This window comes from Carcharhinus amblyrhynchos, chromosome 12 (assembly GCF_965287045.1).
Source record: "Carcharhinus amblyrhynchos chromosome 12, sCarAmb.v2.hapA, whole genome shotgun sequence".
NCBI lineage: Eukaryota > Metazoa > Chordata > Chondrichthyes > Carcharhiniformes > Carcharhinidae > Carcharhinus > Carcharhinus amblyrhynchos.
The window spans coordinates 34,883,275-34,905,385 of record NC_137335.1 but is presented as its reverse complement, the minus strand read 5'-3'; the positions used below and the strand labels follow the sequence as shown (position 1 = coordinate 34,905,385).

At 40.4% G+C, this 22,111-nt stretch overlaps 1 protein-coding gene across 3 annotated transcripts; it reads right to left on the bottom strand.

The window, feature by feature from the left end:
• Positions 1-14,763: 14,763 nt before the first annotated feature.
• tbxtb (T-box transcription factor Tb) lies at positions 14,764-20,380 on the bottom strand. 3 transcript variants are annotated; one of them, XM_080199781.1, is made up of 8 exons: positions 20,178-20,380; positions 19,564-19,828; positions 18,739-18,873; positions 18,411-18,472; positions 18,267-18,328; positions 17,963-18,139; positions 16,155-16,287; positions 14,764-15,031 (listed from the first exon to the last, which is right to left on the bottom strand). In XM_080199781.1, exons 1-8 carry the CDS (start codon positions 20,378-20,380, stop codon positions 14,764-14,766), a joined length of 1,305 nt encoding a protein of 434 aa, XP_080055907.1. The 3 variants fall into 3 exon arrangements, with proteins under 3 accessions (XP_080055907.1, XP_080055908.1, XP_080055909.1); XM_080199782.1 differs by having other exon boundaries at positions 17,963-18,136; XM_080199783.1 differs by lacking the exon at positions 17,963-18,139.
• Positions 20,381-22,111: the final 1,731 nt, after the last annotated feature.

The following is a 22,111-nucleotide window of genomic DNA, read 5'->3' as shown; positions in this document are numbered from 1 at the left end:
ACAACAAAGCATCATCCCTCTGAAATGACTGAACAAGCCACTCAGTTGTGTCAAACAACTGCAACAAGGTCTAATGAGAATAAAATTGTATCATCCAGTGTCATGAAAAATGATAGACCCAGCCCAGTCAACCTCCTTCATAAACATTCAGGGACTTGTGCCAAAATTGGGAGGGCAGCCCCACAAACTAGTCAAGCAACAGCCTGACACAGTCATACTCACAAAATTATACAGCAGCTCAATTAATGGAGCACCTTTCATGTAATAAATGTTCCAAATCACTTCTCAGGAGTGTTATACAATAAAATTAGACACCAAGCCACATAAAGTGATTTTAGGGCAGGTGCCCAAAAGCTTGGCAAAAGTAGTAAGTATTCACTCAGTATTGCTGACTATGTCAGCATTTGTTGCGCATCCCTAATTGCCCTTGAACCAAGTGGCTTTCTGAGCCACTGCAAAGGACATTTAAGACCCACTGTGGAGTCACATGAAGACCAGACCAGGTAAGGATGGTTGATTTCCTTCCCTAAAGGACATTAGTGAGCCAGATGGGCTTTATGATGATCAACAATGGTTTCATCTTTACAGATTTTTTTATTGAATTCCTATTTCACCATCTGCCATGTAGGATTCAAATCTGGATCCCCAGAACATTATTCTCGGTGTCTGAATTATTAGCCCAGTGGCAATACTACTATGCCACCACCTCACTTAGAATATAATAAACAAGTCAAGATAGGTCAAAATGTTTAATGGAGGCTTAGGACCTAGGCAGCTGAAGGCAACAAAGATAGGATGATTTTAAATTGGAGTGCTCAAGAGACCAGAGTTCAAGAAATGCATATATCTGAGGGCACAAGGACTGAAAGAATTTATAGGGATATGGTGGGGTGACATCATGGAAGGGTTTGAAAACATGGATGAAATTTTAAAATTGAGGATTTTGCTGGACTAGATACCAACATGAGCACAGGGTTGAAGGGTGAACAAGAATTGTTGTAAGGACATAGACAGAAATCTTTTTGATGATCTCAAGTTTACAGAGGGTATAATGTGGAAGGCAGGCAATAGTCAAAGATGGCTTCCATCTTACCAATATTTAATTGGAAGAATTATCTGTTCTTCCAGAATTGGATGTCAGAGAAGCAATCTGATAATTATTAGAAAATTGATGAGTGGAGAGGTAGTGGGGAGATAGAGCTGTATGTTGTCAGCATATGTGAAAATTGACATTGTGTTTTTGGATGATATCACCAGGGGCAGCATGTAGATGAGAAAAGTAGGTAGCCAAGGTGCGATCCTTAGAGGGTACCAGAGGTAATGGTGCAGGAATGAGAAGAGAAACCACTGCAGGACATATTCTAGCTATGATTAGAGTGTTCAAAATTGAACCAGATCAATGCAGCTCCACGCAGCTGGATGATGGTGGAGAGACTTGGAAGAGATTGGTGTAGGCAACCATGCCAAAGTCATAAGGCAGATTGAGAACGATGAAGAGGTTTACTTTATCTTCTGTGACTGTGGCAGTCATTTGTGACTTTTGTAAGAACTATTTCAGTACAATGGCAGGTGATGAAACATGAGCAGATTCAAATGTGGAATTTTGGGAAAGATTTACATAGATTTGGGGAATGGCAACATGCTCAACCACATTGATAATGAAAGGGAGAATAGAAGTGGGCTGATAGTTTGCAAGGATGCTAAGTTCATGGGTTGCTTATGTTTTATTCACCATCAAGAGCTTCTCCATCATCATCCATGAGTATTTCCTGGCTCACTGAGCAGACAGACCCAGCAGAGGTGGAATAGAGGTAGGAGGCTGTGGCCTAAGGTGCCCTTAAAATTGAGTCCAGAGCCTAGGAAATCTCATGACATCATGTTAAACATGGACAAAAAGCCTCTTTTAACTGGTGAACTAGTACCCCTCCATGTTGAACACTACTTGGAAGAAGTACTGATGGTGGCAAAGGCATCGAAAGTACTTCGGATGGCAGACTTCAAAGTCCATCAACAAGTGTGGCTTGTTAACACCACTACCGACCAAGTCCTGAAGAGCATGTCAGACCAGGACTGCAGCAGGTGGTGAGAGAACAAAAACCCAATAAATCTCATTCTCCTTGAGCTACCTTTTGCAGGTATGTCAATTCATATAATATTGGTGACTATACAAAATTACATTGATTCAGAACAGATTTAGTGTCTCAAAACTGGGCGTTCATGAAGAGTTGTGGGCCATCAGCTGCAATAGAATTTCATCACAATCTTTAACCTCATGGCTCAGTATATCCCTCATTCTACCACGACCAATAAGCCCAGGATACTAATCCTGGCTCAACAGAGAATGTAGATGAGCATAACAGGAACAGCGCAAGTAGAGATAAAAATAAGATACCACTTTGGTGAAGCTACAATATAGGACTATGTAACTATTAAACAGCAGAAGCAGAAATACACTAGACAGAGCTGAGTAATCCCACAAACAACAAACCAGATCCAAACTCTGCAGTCCTGTCACTTCCAATTGTGAGTGCTGAATCATTGGTAAATTCTCGGAAGGTGTCGTTGACAGTACTATCAAGAGACGTTTGCTCACTAATAATCTGCTAACCAATATTCAGTTTGCGTTCCACCAGGACTATTCAACAACAGACCTCATTGCAGACTTGGTCCAAACTGAATCCAAGTGGTGAGGTGAGTCACTGCCCTTGACATCAAAGTAAAATTCAAATCAGTGGAAATCAGGAAAACTCTCCACTGGCTGGAGTCATCCCTGGCACAAAAGAGGTTTGTGGCTATTGGAGGCTAATCATTTCAGCACTAGGTGGTCTTACATCTGATTTTGCACTAGTTACGTATATGATTCACTTTGTCAAACTTAGATTGAAAATGGTCTTTAGTGTGTCCAGCACAATGCTGTGCTGAACACACAGGAGACAAAATCACTTTTGCCACCTGTGTTACAATACATTTATTACTTAGTGGTACTGTAGTCAGTGGTCAAAGCAACCATTTCAAATTCTGCCTGTTCACATTCACCTCAAGTTCCATCTTTCATTTCCCCTAAACTCCATCTTTCCTCAACTGCTTTAAGTTATGTTTCTTTGCCATAGCCTCTAGTTTGACATATTTAATTTGATGTTTTCTTCCCATTGCTGCTGTACAAATTCAGCTGCCAGCCTCCACAAGTTAATAATGAGGATGCTGTAGTTTAGTTGAATTGCTTTACTTCAGGAATACGTTTATTTCTTAAAAAATGATCTTTCCATCCTCAAATTTAAAATGCTCAAACATTGAGCAAACTGAGTTTCTGTTTGTTAGATTCTTCTTGACATATGCTAAATTGGAGCTGGTGGCATAGAATATTGTCACTGGACTAGTAATCCAGAGACTCAGTCGAATCCCACCACAACAGATGATCAAATTTGAATTCAATAAAAATCTGTAATTAAAAGATGATCATGAAACCATTGTCAATTGTTATAAAAATCCTGGTTCACTGATGTCCTTTTGGGAAGGAAATCTGCTATCCTAATCTGGTCTGGCCTACATGCAGCTCCAGATCCACACCAATGTGGTTGACTCTTAAAATGCCTTCTGAAATGGCCGAGAAAACTATTCAAGGGCAATTAGGGATGGGCAATAAATGCTGCCCTAGCCAGCAACACTCACAACCCCTGAACAATTTTTTTAGAAACCTGCTTTAGCTGGACTTCCTAGTTTTCCACATTGTTTGTGAGGTGTGTTTGGTTTTTAGAACTTTGTTAAGTTTTGGGAGAAGGACAATCAATCTGTTTGAACTCGCTTGTTGTCATTGAGTTTCTTCTTGTATTACAATGCTAAAATTGTGCATTTGAATTGGTGAATGTTTTTTTTCAAAACATGCATTCTAATCTCCACTGGTAACAGTACAAAATGGCACACAGCAAAAAGACAATTTGACTTATTAAGTCATGCAATCAGTTTCCTTGCTCATAAATTGACATCAGTATCCAGATCTTGAGAAGCAGCAGCATTGGAGATTATTTGAATTACACCATTCAATCACTTTATGACTATTGGCTGGATTCATGATCTATGAGTTAAATGATCCAAGATGGACAGCAAGTGAACAAACTAATTACTATCTGAGCATTTGGGCAGCATGGTGGCACAATAATTAGCACTATTCCAGAGACCCAGGTTCAAATTTGACCTTCGGTGACTCTCTGGAATTTGCACATTCTCCCCATGTTTGCATGTATTTCCTCCGGGTGCTCTGGTTTTTTCCCACAGTCCAAAGATGTGAAGATTAGGTGGATTGGCCATGCTAAATTAATATCCCAAGACGTGTAGGTTAGTTGGATTAGCAAGGGAAATGTGTGAGGTTACGGGGATAGGGTGGGGAAGAGGGTCTTTGTCAGAAGAGTGCAGACTTGATGGACTGAATGGTCTCTTCTGCACTGTAGGGATTCAGTGATTCTATGATTAAGCATTAACCCTGCCACTATGCTTCCATTGCCACAAAGTCCTACTCACGCCAACAGTGTTTAACAAGTTATTTCCCCAGGCGCTTTCAAGCTGTTTTAGCAATCTAGTCGCATGCTGACACACTTCCTTTTGTATACCATGTTTGTCTCCATGAAAAAGGATACACAAAAATTCTGAGGTAAGTCAAAGGGCAAGGTTTATGCTGCCAACTAAAGAGAAAAGAGTAGTAAAGGAATAGAGTCACCTCCAGCAAAATGCTCTTTTTAGATTCAAGGAATGTTGGCTTTGCCAGCTAGGCCAGCACTTATTGCCCACTCCCAATTGCCCTTGAGAAGTCAGAATCCCATTGAATGTATCATTCATAATGTATGCTTAATGAATGTCACTGCATTGTACTGGATGACTGCTGTTATATCCAGATAGGTGCCTTCCTTTACATGTTATTGTCATGCCTTCAAATTCAATCGTTCAAAGGTCAGAAGGGCCTTATCATATTTTACTATTCTTATGGTCTATGTTAGATGCCTCCTGGGCCTATTTCTTGGAGAGCAAGCTTCCCTTACGCCATGAGGGTATCACAATTTTGTTGCTAATTGCATAATGGGTAGACCCCATGGTGGGAACTTCATAATGCCTACAACAAGCATCTGATTGAAGCATTATATGATTAATTTGAAATCATGGATGACTGTCGGTGTCCCTCTGGAAGTGGGAAAATACTGGACAGTATAGGAATTAATCTTGGATTTCTACAAATTTTCCAACACCTAAATCACTTCAGCACAAGAGAAAACAAATCAGATGTGCATAGGAGAGGAAATGTGTCCCTCATCCATTCACACAAAGCAAAGTAGGAACAGTGGACCTAGCCAGCAAAGCCATCAGTAGGCAGAAGCCCTTCTCTCACCACCACCCCAGTCATCTCTGCTCGTATCCAACTTAACATTAATATAATTGTTACAACCTTTAATATGCATTGTGCTAGCAAGACGATATCCATACTAAAAACTGTACAGCAACAGCAACAACTATAATAATCTCCATTTGTACAGAATCTTTGACAATGTAAAATATCTCAAGGTGAGTCAGATATAATCAAATCAAAAATTGTCTCTGAGCCAACAAATGTTTAACCAAAACACAAGGTTTTAAACAGTGTTGTAAAGTACAAAAGAAGGACAGAGAAATAAAAAGGTTTGGGGAAGGAGTTCCAAAGTGTTGGATCAGACAGTTAAAGCATGGCCAGTGAAACAAGTGTAGGATGGATAAGAGATCAGAGTAAGAAGAACACAGAATTCTCTGAGGATTGTTGCTTTTAAGGTCATTGCACAGATGAGGAGATGTGAGCCCCTGGAGGCATTTGAATGCCAAAACAATAACTTAAAAATTGACATGGTGATGGAGAGGGAGCCATTGTTAGTAAATGGATGGGTAAATGTGTTGGAGTGAGGTAGGATTCCAGGAACAGAATTGTGGAAGAGTTCAAATTAATACACTCACAAGCAACATGCAATCAAAATGTAACATGGTTTTATTAAGTGTTAGATTATAAACTCCTGAATGAAAAATCTTTAGGCAGAATTTGTCATGTTCCAGCCATTATCAATTTATGTCAAGCTTGGTCAACTAGGTGGACTTTTCCTGTCCAGCAGTATTGCATATTTCATAACCTATTAAGCATCCCTCTCATTTTTATAGGAATTATAAAAACAGGCACACCTTGGTATTGGCTTTACCAGATCTGTCATTTTGATTACATTATTATAGGAATGCAAGATTTCTGATAGCTAAAGCAAAGCTGTCATTCTGGTGTCATGACAACATCTGGTTTGTGAAGCCCGTTATAGAATGTATAAGATTGTGTTGAATAAAACTGGTATTTTTCATGTAAAATGTGGAGAAGTGTGATAATGCAGAAAAGTGTGAAGTGATTCACTTTGGAAGGAGTAACAAGAATACAAAGTACTGGGCTAATGGTAAGTTACTTGATAGTGTGGATTAGCAGAGAGATCTCGGTGTCCATGTGCATAGATCCCTGAAAGTTGGCACCCAGATTGATAGGGTTGTTAAGAAGGTGTACGGTGTGTTAGCTTTTACTGGTAGAGGGATTGAGTTTCAGAGCATGAGGTCATGTTGCAGTTGTACACAACTCTGCTGTGACCGCACTTGGAGTATTGCATACAGTTCTGGTCGCCGCATTATAGGAAGGATGTGGAAGCATCGGAAAGAGTGCAGAGGAGATTTAGCAGGATGTTGCCTGGTATGGTGGGAAAGTCTTATGAGGAAAGGCTGAGGGACTTGAGGCTGTTTTCGTTAGAAGAAGGCTAAGAGGTGATTTAATAGGGGCATATAAGATGATCAGAAGATTAGATAGGGTGGACAGTGAGAACCTTTGTCCTCAGATGGAGATGGCTAGCATGAGGGGACATAGCTTTAAATTGAGAGGTGATAGATATAGGATAGATGTCAGAGGTAGATTCTTTACTCAGAGAGTAGTAAGGGCATGGAATGCCCTGCCTGCAACATAGTGGATTCACCAGCATTAAAGGCATTTAAATGGTCGTTGGATAAACATATGGATGATATTGGAATAGTGTAGGTTAGATGGGTTTTAGATTGGTTTCACAGGTCGGCGCAACATCAAGGGCCGAAGGGCCTGTACTGCGCTGTAATGTTCTATGTTCCAAAAGAGTCATTTTCAACTCAAATGTTTCCATTAAAATAGATAGGTGTTATTTCATTTTTGGAAAAAAATCTTTAATATTTTCACTAAGAAGTTGCTAATACTCTTTAACTTTATCTCCACTTAATTTGGTCTCTATACAAAATTCTGACACATATCTGTTACCTGATCAGCTGAGGCTAGGACAATCAGAGCAAAGGGATCTCTACTCAGCATTTATCTATCTGTGCAAAAGGCCCAAGGTTCAATTTCTATTCTGTGTTCGGCTACTTGATCCCATTTTGTTCAGTCGTTATTTCCTGCATCCCTAACGAAGGAAAACATGAAATAAGTTTTCCTCCTCCTGATCGATATTCAGTTACCCATTCCCTATACTCACCCCTACTGCCGATAGAAATTGTAAATATTGAGATATATATGATATCTATGAGTGAAGGAAGACAAGGTTTAGTGAGGAAAAGATTACCTCGCACTAACGTAGAATTCGTCCAAAAATAGGCTCTATCTATTTTCTTTCATTTTCGTCCTGGAACATTTAGTGGTCCCCAGCAGATACGTTCTCAATGCTCAGTTATATTACAACACACTCCTCTCTGCTAGAGAAGAAGATAGACTTCAAAAGATCTAAAGGAGAAAGTAAAAAGGGGCATAAATGAGATCAGCGGCTTGTTTGTTTGCTTGTGAATTGAAATGTTATTCGAAAGTGCTGCAGCTGAGTTAATATTTACTCAGAATCACCGATGCTGTACAGCGTCAGCGAACATGGGTTTGCAACAATCCCCTTCTCGCAGTCTTCCTGCGGGAATAGAAGCTACACTCCAAAATGCATTTTCCTTGATCTGGTGTGATTTGCATTATGAATAAATGTGGGAAGGTAACAAAATAAAGTTGTTAAATGATGGTCCCAGGAGCCCACTGCTTTAATGAGAAGTGTTTGAGAACGCGTTGTTACATTAGTTTCCAAACACACGACTTACAATGACACAAATCACAAAGAAACATGTCCGTGCATGAAGTGTACTGACTTCTCGGTAAGGCTTATTGGACAATGTGGCCCTATTTCGCCTATGAGTTAAGGCTAGTTGTAGCCAGAGTTGCTCTGGATGAAATCAGTGACAGTAAAAAGTCTGACAACACCAGGTTTTAGTCCAACCGATTTATTTGATAGTAAACGATTTATTTGATAGTAAATCAGTTACCTCAGTGCGAAATTGATTTGCATTATTAATATAGGGAGAATATTGCTACGCCAGTGCTATGCCACATCGCTGTTATCTCTCTTATTTGCTTCTCGTGACCACGTCAAGGCTGGAGAAACCTGTGCTGAAACGAAGAAAATTCACTTCTTAACATATCAATAGGTGACCGAACCCCAACTCCCGAGACCCGTCATAATGACACTTTGATTCCCGATGTCAAGATAAAAAGTATCTTTCAAACTGATCAACCCGGAAGCAGAGTGATATTGCATTGTTGCACAGTGTTGAGTTGAACGATATTTCGAGGAAAATAATTATCTTGCTATCATTCCAAATCCGCAGCTAGCACCCTCTTCTTTCCTGCTCCCCGTGTACTCTATGAACGGTATGATTTGTATAGTGCACAAGAAACAATACTTTTCGCTGTATCTCAATGCATGTGACAATAATAAATAATTATCAAGGATGCTTAAGCAATTACTAAAGATAGATCACTCCTAATCGTTTTATTTTGGAAATACATTCCGACGTGAGCCACAATATTAAAAAAACTTTCCAACATTATTTTAGGCTTATTTTTATATTCCATTATGCAGATAAAAAGACACTTCCAGCTTCTGTTTTTTTCAAGGTTTTTTTAGTGTTACAAATAGGCTTACAATAACACTGCAATGAAGTTAGTGTGACATTCACTAGTCGCCACAGTCCAGCGCCTGTTCGGGTACACTGGGGGAGAATTCAGCAGGGCCAATACACCTATCTAATCTTTTGGATTGGACAGCACCTTCCAAACCTGCGACTTCTGCCACCCGGAAAGGACAAGGGCAGCAGACTCCTGGGGATACCACCATCTACAAGTTCTCCTTCAAACCACACGCCATCCTGACTTGGAAATATGTCATGGTCCCTGTGCCAAATTCCTGAAACTGCCTCATTCACAGCCCTGCTGTGCACATGCAGCATACCAACTACAGTGGTTCAAGAACTACCTTCCCACGGGCAATTAGGGACGGGCAATAAATAAATGTCCTTTGTTAACGACGCATCCCATGACTGAAGCAATAGGTCTGAGTTTATGAAAATAAGTTACATTTTCAGTCTTCGCGCGTACGGGATGAGGCCGGGGTCGAGAATTAATTTGGGATGTGGCGCTGGTTCAGCATAGATCATTTCAGCATTTCAAAGGCGAACATCAAAGTTTGAAATGTTCAGAACATTGACACTGCATATGAGAAGGAAGGAAAGCAATAGAATGTGGTGCGTCACATAGGAGACTTCTGTAGAATTGGACTTCACCGTGATCAATACAGCACATGCAATATTACTGCTCAAACTGCTCAGCCCAACTATTCAGTTTGCTTTCCTGTAAGTCTAAACCCACCGTCCTATTCGCTTCCTGCAGCCTTTAATTTTCTCAAACAGATAACTAACTTTCCCGGTAAAAAATCGGCGTCAGATAGTAGTCGGGAATTCTACATCATACTCATCCGTGGAAATTTCTTTCTAACCTCTCTTTCCTATACATTTCCTGAATGCCTTAAATTCATGCTATCTCGCTTCAGCCCACCAACAGTGAAAACATTTCGTCAATATTTATTTATCCTTGGAACTCTTGGTAAAACCTCCATCAGTTCCCCATTAATTTTCTCAGTTTTTTTTTCCTGACCAGCGAAATCCTGGTGTCGGCAGGGAGATTCACAGACTGATGTATTTCTGTCCTTTAGTGTCGGTCTGTGGGAAATTTGTTTTCAGAAACATTCCCTCCAGATGAGGTAAACACCACAAGTATACATTTCGTGCCACTTGTCTTATTTGTAAAAAAATTAAAATACCCAGCCTGACTGACCCCAGAATTCTGTAGCAAGAACTGAGGGGGACGGGGGACCCAAACTCACGGGTTCAAATTAGCCCCGTTCTCTCTAAGTGTTTTCAAGGTGTTCATCAGAAGAAGCGTCGAGTTATTCGAACGCGTTAAAAAAACGAAAAACGCAAAGAACGGTGAGTAAGCAGACATCACATATGTCCTCCATCACATATGGAGAACATGCAAATTCGGTGCTTGACTCGCTGAGTATCCAAGTATTTTCCTTTGTTCAGATTTCCAGCATCTGCTATTCATTTTTTAAATTAGATTGCATACATTGCAATTTTGTGAACGGCACATTTCGTTAATTATTTGAAGTGTAAATCCAGGTAAGGACCCGACTCCCCACAGAAAGATTGACTCCATCCCCGCTCTCTGACAGTAAGAACTTGTCTTCAATGCTTTGAAATTGAAAAGGTTGCAGGAGGTTTGACAAGTGTGGAAGAAATAAGAAAATATTAGGGAGTTGCAATGGGAAGATAGTGGTTGAATGATTTCTCAATAAAGACGGGGTTTGAAAAAGTTGTTAAAAGTGAAGAGACCAGTAAAGAGGTGGCAAGGGGTTTAGAGAGGAAATGACACAAAGTAGAGGAGCCGGGCGAGCAACCTCTGAATTTACACTACAAAAGTTCAGTCAGTAACACTCAGGCCAGTTAGCGTAGTTGGACTAGATTCACATATACTCCAATAGGATCTTGTGTCTTCAAATAACTCCATTTCATTGACATAACCAAGAATTGTTATCGGTCAGAGCTGAATTTAGATCAACGGAGAAGTGTAAAGTTATCTTAGCTACAATTTATGGTTATTAAATGTAATTGAATTGGCATAGGGCGGACCACTAAATGGATTGAGAAAGTCTTTGATATAAGAGGTTAAGAGCATTGATTCGTGATAGAGATTTAAAAATCACCTCAATGAGGGATCAGTATTGCAGTTAATTGGAAACCTGTAGTACGAGCCAGTACTAGTTTCCCGAAGTTAAGGACTTTTCATTACTTGAAAATATTTATGTAGGTATTGCAAATACTTGGCCAGTGTTTTGTCGAGAACCGAATTTTTGGATATTACGTATAGAGTTTTTCAGCAATTGCTCCGAAAGTAGGCTGCAATCAGATCAGAAATAAGCTGCTGAAAATGAATATTTAAATACAGCGTAGGGGAATTTAACCTGAACATTACACTTGAGATCTTCATTGAATGTTAGATGTTGAGGTTATTTTTAAATCAGCATGACCAGTAAGTATTATGCTCTTTCCGGTACTGATATCTTTATTATTTAGTGATTCGTGGTATTCCAGTAACTTGATCAGGGACACTTCCAGAGTGCGAAACTTATAGTTTTGCCGGCTTTTTCCTGATGCGCATTATTTATACCAGGAGCTCACACCATCTTTTCCATTTACAACATTCCTGGGTGAAAGCTCTGCTGCTTTTTGTTTTGTAAATAATGCAACTCCCTCCTGTCTACTGACTACATTCCACCTCACTCTTTCTCACGTCAAGGTTTGTACAACTTTTATTGTTCCTGTGCGGGCAATAAACAAAACGGAAATGATGCCTATAAACAAGTGCGGCAAGACAGCCACCGCGTCGAGTTTCCCCTCAAAGAGAAAATAGTAAGCAGGATCTTGTCCGGACCCAGTATTTTTGGTGTATTTATATTTGCTGGGCTCTCGCTTAAATCCATTAAAATAGGATTTTAAAAAAACCCTTAGTCGCTGCCCATCTCTTTATCTTTTTTAGCACCTATGCAAATAAAATGCCAAATATCTCGCATGTATGACTCATAAAAGTGTCCTGGGATCTTTGGGAATGGGTCACGATTGGAACTATGTTCGAGCAGGGCCCTGTTGAAAATTTGAGACCCGTCTCGACGCGAAATGACAAGAGGCGAGACTGGGGTTCAAAGTGGCAGGGTGGCGGCGCTTGGCCTCGGGCTGTTTGCTCTCTCTGGTCTCAGATGTTGGGTCTGACAGTTCCGTGGGTTTTTTTGGAACTGGAGAATAGCGCGATCTGACTGAATGTTTGCTTTGCGTGTTTAACAATGACATTCTCCTAATGAATACTGTCCTTTGTGCACTTTTACTGCATCAGACTCTCATTTTGTGAGGAGTCAGTATCCCAAAGACAACTGCCCACTTCAGCTACTCTTCACCGTAAGAAATTAGTGTTGTTTGAAGATCTAATACATGGCATGCAACCCTGAATAAGATAAATCGCCAAGTTTACTCATTTGAAATATTAATTCCAGGCTTATAATAGGAATCCCGGTAGTTAAATCTCTAATTGGAGATTCTTTAAAGGATAATGAACTGACTGGAGATGATGAGACTTCTGTAATAGGAGCCTGGTGACCGGTCCCCCGCGCGTTTGGAATAACGAGGTTGGTTGTGGCCTCAAATGCAGGGACTCATTTATAGCGAGTCTTTATCGCACACCAATTTCCTCCCATAAGGAGTCCCTAACCAACCTGCCGCCCCCATCCCCCCCACCCACCCACCTATGCCCCCCCCCCCCCACACACACACACACACAATCAGCTTTTAAGATTTTCATATAGTACTAATGAAAATGACATTATGTCCCACACATAAGTGTGGGTATGAACGTGGAAGCCCTAAGAAATCTTTGCAGGAAGTCCTTGAAACTCGTCTTATTTCTTTGAGGAAACATTCCAAAGCAAAGCGCAGAGCTTTGTGCTTATGAAATGAAAATGTAAGATTTTCATGAATTGGAAGATGATTAAAAGATCCAGGATTGGAAGTACAGTCATTGAAGTCGCATTCATAAACATGCAGGCAAAACTGATTTATAAAAACAAAACAAAAACACTTCGAAGATGAAAATTATGCTGAGTTTAGCACTGTGCTGATTAACGATTCTGATACTGACCAGCCATTGAATTCCCCAAATGTTCAGTAAAGAACTGTTATAAAATGTGATTAGCACTGCCTCGACATCAGTTCCCGACCATGGTATTGCCAGAAAAATCCTCTCCTCCAAGCTGTTAAAATGTTTCCCTCTTTTGGTATCTTACACCCCTTTAAATGTTTTATTGACCGAGTACTCCGTCATAAAGACCCTTTTTGTTACTCACAAGGTTATCAGCTAAAGTAAACCAACTCTGTAAATTACTTTTCTATTACAATTTTAATGCTTTTCCCAGCGCTGCGTTCCTAATGCATTTTCAAGATAACATTTAGAAGAGAAAACAAGAAAAATCATGACGATCAAACACAGAACAATCGTTAACAGAAAAAAAGAATAGCTTGCAAGTTAAACCACGCGATTACAGGCATATGTACGATGTTTTTGGGCTGAATATAGTAGAGCCAGGGATAGCTAATTGTTGGGCTCAGTAAGAAAAGTAGAAAATAATTTCACTTAAAATTGAAAAGCTTCTACGCAGCAAATCAATGGTGACTTCCGGGTTGGCAAATAACTTAAAGGCAATTCAGAAAATGCGGTGAAACTGAGTAGTCATTTTACTATATACGTGAATGGTTATCGAATGCAACACTCGGTTCACAGAGGAAATGATGGAATAGAATGTTGCACATTAAGGCAGCACCAATTCTGCATCCCTCCAAGGTCTCAAACAGAGTCACATCATTATGTCTGGGGCCACCTAGTTTAAGGCGATTTTCCTCTCGAGAACTCCGTCTAAATCATCTACATTTTCAACTAACAGGCGGTAAGAAAGTTTTTCTGAGTCAAATATCTGATGAACGGTTTGAAAAACCAGGCCTGGTGAGAAATACCAGATTCCCTCCACCACTAGAAACACCGAAGTTGTCAGCAAGTTTCTTTCTCCCCAGCTGCTGAGTATTTACAGCATTTTCTGCTTTAACCCCAGACTTTCAGCATCTCCTGGTACTTTATTTTTGTCATGTCGGTCACTTTAAGGAATGCTACCACAATATCATATACTTCCTCACCCTAGCGATGGCCATGATCATTGTCAAACAGTGTGGCCCATGGGATCCGTTAATCCTCCAGCCATTATATATTTGATCCACTGTCTTGTGTTTTTTTCTGTATCGGGTTTGGGACAGGGCGATGCTTTTGTGATCAATATTGGTCCCCAATACTAGGACTGCAACTGAGATTGGATTTAAATCATTGTATACAGCTTACACTTAATGACAATGATCTGCGTTTAACTTCATTACATGACTTATCAAGTAGTGATGTAGGTTTATATTTTCTTTATAAGAATTATTTTGCAATAATTTCCTAATTTCTCTAAATCATAGTTAGTAGGAACACTCTTATGAAAGCAGAACCATTCCCATTAAAGCATTTGATCATGCCACTTCAAAAACAAAAGGGCAGGAGGGGCTTTGTCCTGAACAATGCCCATCTCTGATCTCCTATAGAGAGAAATCACAAGGAATCTAAAAAAAAGTTCATTTTTCCTGCCATTCTTTCGTATTTCCCACGGAGTATAAACATCAAGTCCAAAAAAGGGTCCGAGGGAGGAAACTCGCAAGACGTCTTTAAATTAAATAAATGGCCTGAGATAGGCGACGGGAGTGCAAATGCTGTCACATAGATGGAGGAGTAACTGGAGTCCATGTGGATGTTAGTCTGCCATGCGGGGAAGCATCATACTGGCTCTCGGCCATCTCGAGCCCGGTTCCACTGTCGTACAGGGGCGATCCTGAGGACGGGGCGCTCACAGAATGAGCCAAAGACGGATAATGAACCGGAGAACCCCGGAGGAACTGTGAGCTCAGACCGTTGGACATGCCCCCAGACTGAGACACTGGGGTGATGGTGCTGTTACTGACTGACCACAAACTCGGATACTGGCTGCAACAAGAAAGAAAGAGCCATTGAAAGTTATGAAAAGTCGTTACATGGTCAAGTACCGTCATTTGGAGGACGGAGCTTTCATTAAGTACTAATAGTGAATGGGATCAATAGCCATTAGATCATCAATTGTAAATAACTTTGCTATTTGGTACTATGGACGAATTATATGTAAACGCTGATTCAATTTGGTTGATTATATTCAACTATCAAGGTTGACCATCAAAGCGCAAACCATGGTGTCATCCGAAAATTGGTTACCAGAGAGATAGTCAAACCAGAATCATTTCTTAACTACATTCCATAATTCTGTGTCATTTTCTATTGGACAATTGCAATCGCTGTATTTTAAAACATAATTTAGAAGAAAACAACATCTAATTCTTCAAGGAAATGAATCTGACTGAAACTGCAGTACTTGGATTGTAACTAACTTCACTTCCGCTTTATACATTGGATATCAAGGGAAATTGGAATTACATGTTGGCTTTTCGACTCTGCCGATTCTCAGAGTCCTGGGCTATTTGAAAAAGCTGTCGCTCGGGTTTACAATGGAAGAAAAAGCTCATTCGTTATTTAATGTCCTGGCTACATGGACATTATAATTTACTTGAAAGTACATTTGCAACATATACCTGTTCAAAAAAAAAGTTGCTATGACCGATATACGCTTATGTTCAGAATTAATAGATTGTGTTTGGGGAAGCGGTTTGCTCTGATACCACATCTGAACATCATACTTTCTTCCAGCTATTTCTGTGAAGAGTGTGGGGGAGTTTTTATATATATGTTATTTAATTCACGGGTCAGCATGGATGAAATGTGAATCAATGGGGCCAATGTTTCGTGTTTTAATTTCTATTTGCTTTAGACAGCAGGTTGAAGTCTAAGTCAATAAGATGACTTGGCAAGTAGTGCTAAAGTATTAGCACTGGGGATTTGGTAACACTGGAATTTTTAAACCCCCCCCCCCCCCCCCTGAGAAAAGGACAGCACTCTTGCTACAATGGAACACCGCCCCCGCGCCCCCCACCCCCCCCCCCCCACCCCAACAACAACCCTCAAACTCACGGTCGAAGTTGTGATACATTCACTAATGTTGTCCTGCCCAAAGGTCTCATACCTTGAGTTGGTGGCAGTACCAGCGTTGTGTGTCATGGGCAGCATGCTAGCGTGCGTGGAAACCTGCAGACTGGACCAGTTGTCATGGTTGGGAAGCATGGAGAGACAGGCCGAGGAGTTATCCGGATAGCCAGCTATAGAGGAAACCCCAGTAAATTAGACATGGCAAAACTGAACACGCGAGAGTTCAACAGTCTGTATTCAATTAGACATCTATAAATAAAGTTAAAAGTTTAAGTTTATTTATTAGTCACAAGTAATGCTTACATTAATACTGCAATGAAGTTACTGTGAAATTCCCCTAGTTACACTATGTGAAAATTATTCTTGGCACCATAAAATTGTTTTGTAAGTTAGCAAACAAAAAGTACATTACTTTAATAACATTATGATTTTCATAAAATAGGCTTTACAAAATAGCTCACGTCTTGCTACGTGTAGTCGTGTTACATATCTAAATAAATTGTCCACTTGAAAGGACATATAAAACTTATTTTGAGTATTTACCAAATCATTCCTTCCCCAAATCAATCGTAAGATACTTTCATGCTTAAACCTTTGTAAAGTGCAAGTGGAGATTTAATAATTATAATGAAGTTACAATAAAGTTACTGCATAAGAGTAATGCTGTACAGTCAGTAAAATTAAAACAGTGGAATTTCATTACCAATCTCTTTATCCATCACAATCATTTTCTTTATTCGATTGATATTACTATATTTAGCATTTCTAGAACTTTCTCCTACATATTATTAACACTGTATATCACTATGTTGATAGGTCTGGTAACACAATCTTTTGCAGTAACACTTTTTGTTTTATTGTATCTCAAAACGATGACATTCCTTTTCTCCCTCAGCTCTTCCACAATTAGCTGACTTTCCAAACAAAAGCTTGCTCACTGCTTCAATTTCTCTCCAATTTCTCCTCTCAACTTTGGTGCTAGGACACCAGCATCTCACCATCCCCACCCCTCTAGCAAGATAACTTTGGATTTTCACCTTACTTTAAAAGTTGTTTTTATTCATTCATGAGATGTGAGCATCCCTGACAAAGCCAGCATTCTTGCCCATCCTCATTTGCTCTTGAAATGTCTGGCCATGTCAGAGGACAGCTAAGAATCCTTGCTGTGGTCTGGGATGACATATAGGCCAGACCAGGTAAGGACAGCTGATTTCCTTCCCTAATGGGCATTACGTGAGTTTTTTTTAAAGACAATTGAGGATAGTTTCATGGTTACTGAAGCTAGTTTTCAATTCCAATTTTTCATGAATCAATTAAATTAAATTCTACCAGCTGCCATGATGCAATTTGAACCCATTTCCCAAGGGCATTCGCCTAGGCCTCTGGTTTGCTAATCCAGGATATTACTGAAATCCAATGACCTGACCCACCCTAAAATACCTGCATAATAGGTGACTAAACTTTCATAAATTAAGTCCAAGTACCGTTAGGAGTCACTTATTTAAGTGTACTATTAATATACAATATAATTACGTTTTTAAGAGCGACATTTTTAAGTATGATAAGAGGGACTAAGGCTTTTCATATCCATAAGAACATAAGAAATAGGAGCAGGATTAGGCCATCTAGCCCTTCGAGCCTGCCCCGCCATTCAATAAGATCATGGCTGATCTGAAGTGAATCAGTTCCACTTTCCCGCTTTCTCCCCATAACCCTTAATTCCCTTGTCTATCAGAAATCAGGACCCTCAACATTTTTACACCAAGCGACCCGTACCCTTTCATGAATATTCTTTTTACAACAGCTTAAAATATCAGTTATGATTTAGAGCAGGGTTGCACTTACTGGGGGAGTTGTTTCTGTGTGTATATGGGCTGGGATATGGTGTGGAACGGTGATTCCGGAGGGTGGAGTAACGTTCGCAGCCATGAGGAGTAGGGAGTGAGAGCGGTCCTCCAAACTGAGCGTGAGGGTTAGAAGGAGGACACAGGGTACCTGTGCCAGGCAGAAACCAGCTACCTACTGGACGGGCAGAATCAGAGATTAAGTCAGACAAGAGGAAAGAAACTATGCGGTCAGAGGGCATAGACCATCAATGCGAACATCACCCCTCTTCCCCACCCCCCCCCACCCCACCAACAAAACTTACATTGGGAATATCCAGATTGTTGACTGTCACTCACGTCATCCAGCATTTCCTTGTGATCGCTTCTGGACAAGAAAAGTCCATTAACAGAAGGCACAGGTATGTTCTTACACAAAATATTGTAACAGAATACTTTCTTAGTCTCACCTTTCTTTGGAATCAAGGAAAGCTTTTGCAAACGGATTGTACTTAATTTTAAGAGCTGTGATCTGTAAGGAGGGAATTAAGATTAATCATTTTTATCTCAGTCTTAAGATGTCGTGTCATGTGCGGTTTACGCTTGTTCTGTATTGTTATCCGATTGTTCAGAATGCTGTGAATAAAATGGAAGTGACCTAAAACTTTAAGAATTGAATCGACTTAGCAACGATCAACATTCTAGCACGATCGTAATTCAATATCAGGACAAATGCTTTTAGTGGCAACCCAATAGTATTGGGTTGAGTATTGGTTAGGTTATTGGTGAGACCTTTACCTCCTCATTCTGGTAGGCTGTTACGGCGATGAACTGAGTTTCCGGGAACGAATGGCTGCTGATCATTCTCTGCGGTCCTCCAACCCGTACAATGTGAATTCTGGGTTCGTACTTATGCAGAGAGTTCAACATGATCTGCAGTTAGGAATTAAAACAAACCAACAAGCTCGTTCAGATCTCGCTTCCATTTCAATAACGTCTATCTTGAAACGTTCCTACATACTGTATAAATCTCTGTTTCCCCGTAAGGACAGGAAGTGTGCCAGCGTTTCAGTATACTGTGTGCCAAAACCTCAGCATCCTACCGGCACTGTGAAATATTTTAAACAATCGACAATATTTAATGCTTCCGCCATTCAAACAACACCATTCGATCTCGTTTTTTGTAATTTGAAAATTTGGTTTAGCTCATATATAATTAAGCATGTGATGTAATTACTATAAAGTTTCGTACACTCAGTTCACTCCTTTATGTTTCTCCCGTTTCCAGTATATTATGGAAATGTTGTAAAGGTTAGGCCATTCTGGAATATCACAGGGCAACATTGAGAAAGTTAAAGCCATCGTTTTAATTCTAGAAATTATTTGCTACAATATCTCGGCGTTAAATATCTCCCGATTGATAGGATAAAACTTAGTTGTCACCATTCTGGAAAAGCGTGGACATTTGACAAAATATTTAGCCATTATTACAGATCTTCATATTGGTGAAAAATAGAGTTGTAAATAGCTTTTATTGATTTATCAATGATAAGGAATTTGGTCTAGTTCGGATTTTGCGATTATTTCGACTAGTGAGCAATGCTTTGCACCTACAACATGTACCTGTCCTCCGCCATTCAGTTTGTTCGTTAGTTTGACTTTACTGAAGGAGACGGGCGCCTTCATCCAGTGCGCCCCGAAATTGGGCGAATCTGGATGGATATAGACACAGCTTGGGGCCTGAGGCTCCGGTTTGCCACCCGGCACCCACTCCCCGTTCACATACTTCCAGCGGTGGTTGTCGGCCGCCACAAAGTCCAACACAAAGGAGTACATGGCGTTGGGATCCAGCCCTGACACATTTACTTTTAGCACAGGAAACATCCTCCTGAGAAGAGCAAAGAAACCCAAAGAAGTGAAAAGGAAGGGGGGAGGGTACAACAAAGTCATTTACCTCCTGCAAGAACCTGAAGAACCTACTTGTAAGCGTCACTATTGTTGGTCACAAATGTTATTGTAATATGCAGATGATAGTCTCACTAAAGACGTGGAGACCAAAACACAAAGACTGTCAACTTTAAGCTGGGATGCCTTATCGCTCTAATTGCAGAATCTACAGAAATAGAACGCGTTAGAATTTGACCCATTCATTTTCCAAGAATTTAAAATCTATATCTCTCATAGCGAGATCAGCTAAGAATCCTTCAGAGGAAATTCGACTCTCTGCTCGCACCTACCTGCCATTCTTTGTAACGATCATTTCGTTCGTTAGTTCCTTAAATTTCAGCCACAGGTCCAGATCTTCTAGGTTGACTTTCAGCTCTCTCTCAGTGGGGTCTCCTTTCTCACTTCCAGCCTGCAGTTCACTCTCCACCGCACTGAGAAGATGGTCCACACGGTACTGACCGCTCTTCCCACTCTCTGTGGCACTGGAGCTCATTGTCCTTATCTCGAGAGCCCAATTATTTTCATCCAGTTGATTTCTACTGCAAGGAGCCGAGCAATGGGTGCCTCTAGTAACTATAATCCTGTTTACAGTCTCCTTGCTGCTTCTCATCCATCCCAATAAATACTTATCGAGCTGGATGCTGACGTCAGGTAACGGGTTGGATGGACTCGGATTGGTTATGCATTGCTTTGATCCAAGCGGTTCTGACCCCGATTGGCTGGTGGCGGCCATATCAGTGGAGCTGGTGAAAGCCTCTGAAGTTCCAGCCAGATGTAATTACCAGAAGTTAAATAGAGCTATTTTATGCAAATTTGCAAATGTTTACACCTATATCAAAGCATGGGGTTCAATGAGGAAATGGCTGCTAGGATATAGAGCCCCAGTCTTCTTAAGTGTCTAATCTGTTTGTCATACAATTTTCACACATATCAGGACATGTAAACACTCATTTAAACTGAAATCGGAATATATCAGTGATACGAAACATTTGATTGTCCGAAATATTATTAGCAATCAAACATAATCATTTGTTATTTGCACCTTACCAAAATACTATAAGATTACTCAACTGACAAGAAGTATTTGCCGGTAAATCACTACTTGTGTTGTGAGTGGCAACTTTCTCTTTATAATTCCAGCACTCACTGCAGTATGGTTGAAGGTAAGGTTTTACAGACATGTACCATCGACGTCTCCTAAATGGTAAACTCACGCCAGGACTAAAAAAAAACCCACTCTGGTTGGCCCAATTCCAGGTTCAGATTGAAGAAAATGATACCCGTCTCTCACTTGAGAGGAGATACAACTTCTGGGCTCCAAAATACAGTATCGCCGGGCTAGTGCCCACTGTTTATGACCTTTCTGTGGGAGCGATACATTCAGAGGGTTGAGGTGACAATAAGCAGGAAATGGTCAAATGGAACCATTAATCGGGTTGCTCCGAGAACAATACTCTTTGAAATGACCTACACAGTAGACATCAAGACAGTCACCAAACTTTGGGCCGCAGTTATTTCGAAGGAAGAGTCTAGGATTTGATGAAAATCTGCAGCATTCTGTTCACATTTTCTGCGTTATGTTCTCATCCAATTATTTGAAGCGTCAACCGAAACGTTAACTATGTTTCTCTGAGTCTTGCCAGCACTTTCCCGGTTTTGTTTCAGATTTCTAATGTCCGCGGCATCTTTTATTTTATCTCCACATTCAGTTTGTGAGAAGATTATTGTTTAATATTTGTGATAAGTGAAAAACAAGTGGAACACAATACTATCAGATAATAAATAATTCGAAGCTTGCGAGTCTCCTGAAATGCCAATGTTAAAATAATTTATTAGCATCGCCAAAATCTCTTGAAAGTTAACGGAAAGCCCGGGGTTAGAGGAATATGGTATGCTATCGATATCTAACGCAGGCGGGATGGAGGAGGTGGATGTGGATAAGAGATTTGTCGAAGTTGGATATGGGAGGAAAATTGACTCAGTTTTCCTGCTGGATTAAGGCTGGTGAGGCGGAAAGAAAGTCTAAAGGCTCACTTGGCATCAAATGAAAGCGATTCATTGTGAAAAGAGATGGAGGATACCCCTCAGGTATAAACCCAAAAAACTCTTCTCTATTCATCGGCAAAAGGGGAAGCAACTTGTTTTTTTTTGATCCGATGGTAATCTCAGGCTGGTTCTCATGAGCGAGTACTTCAGGGGCGGGTATTGAGCTTTTGACTGTGAG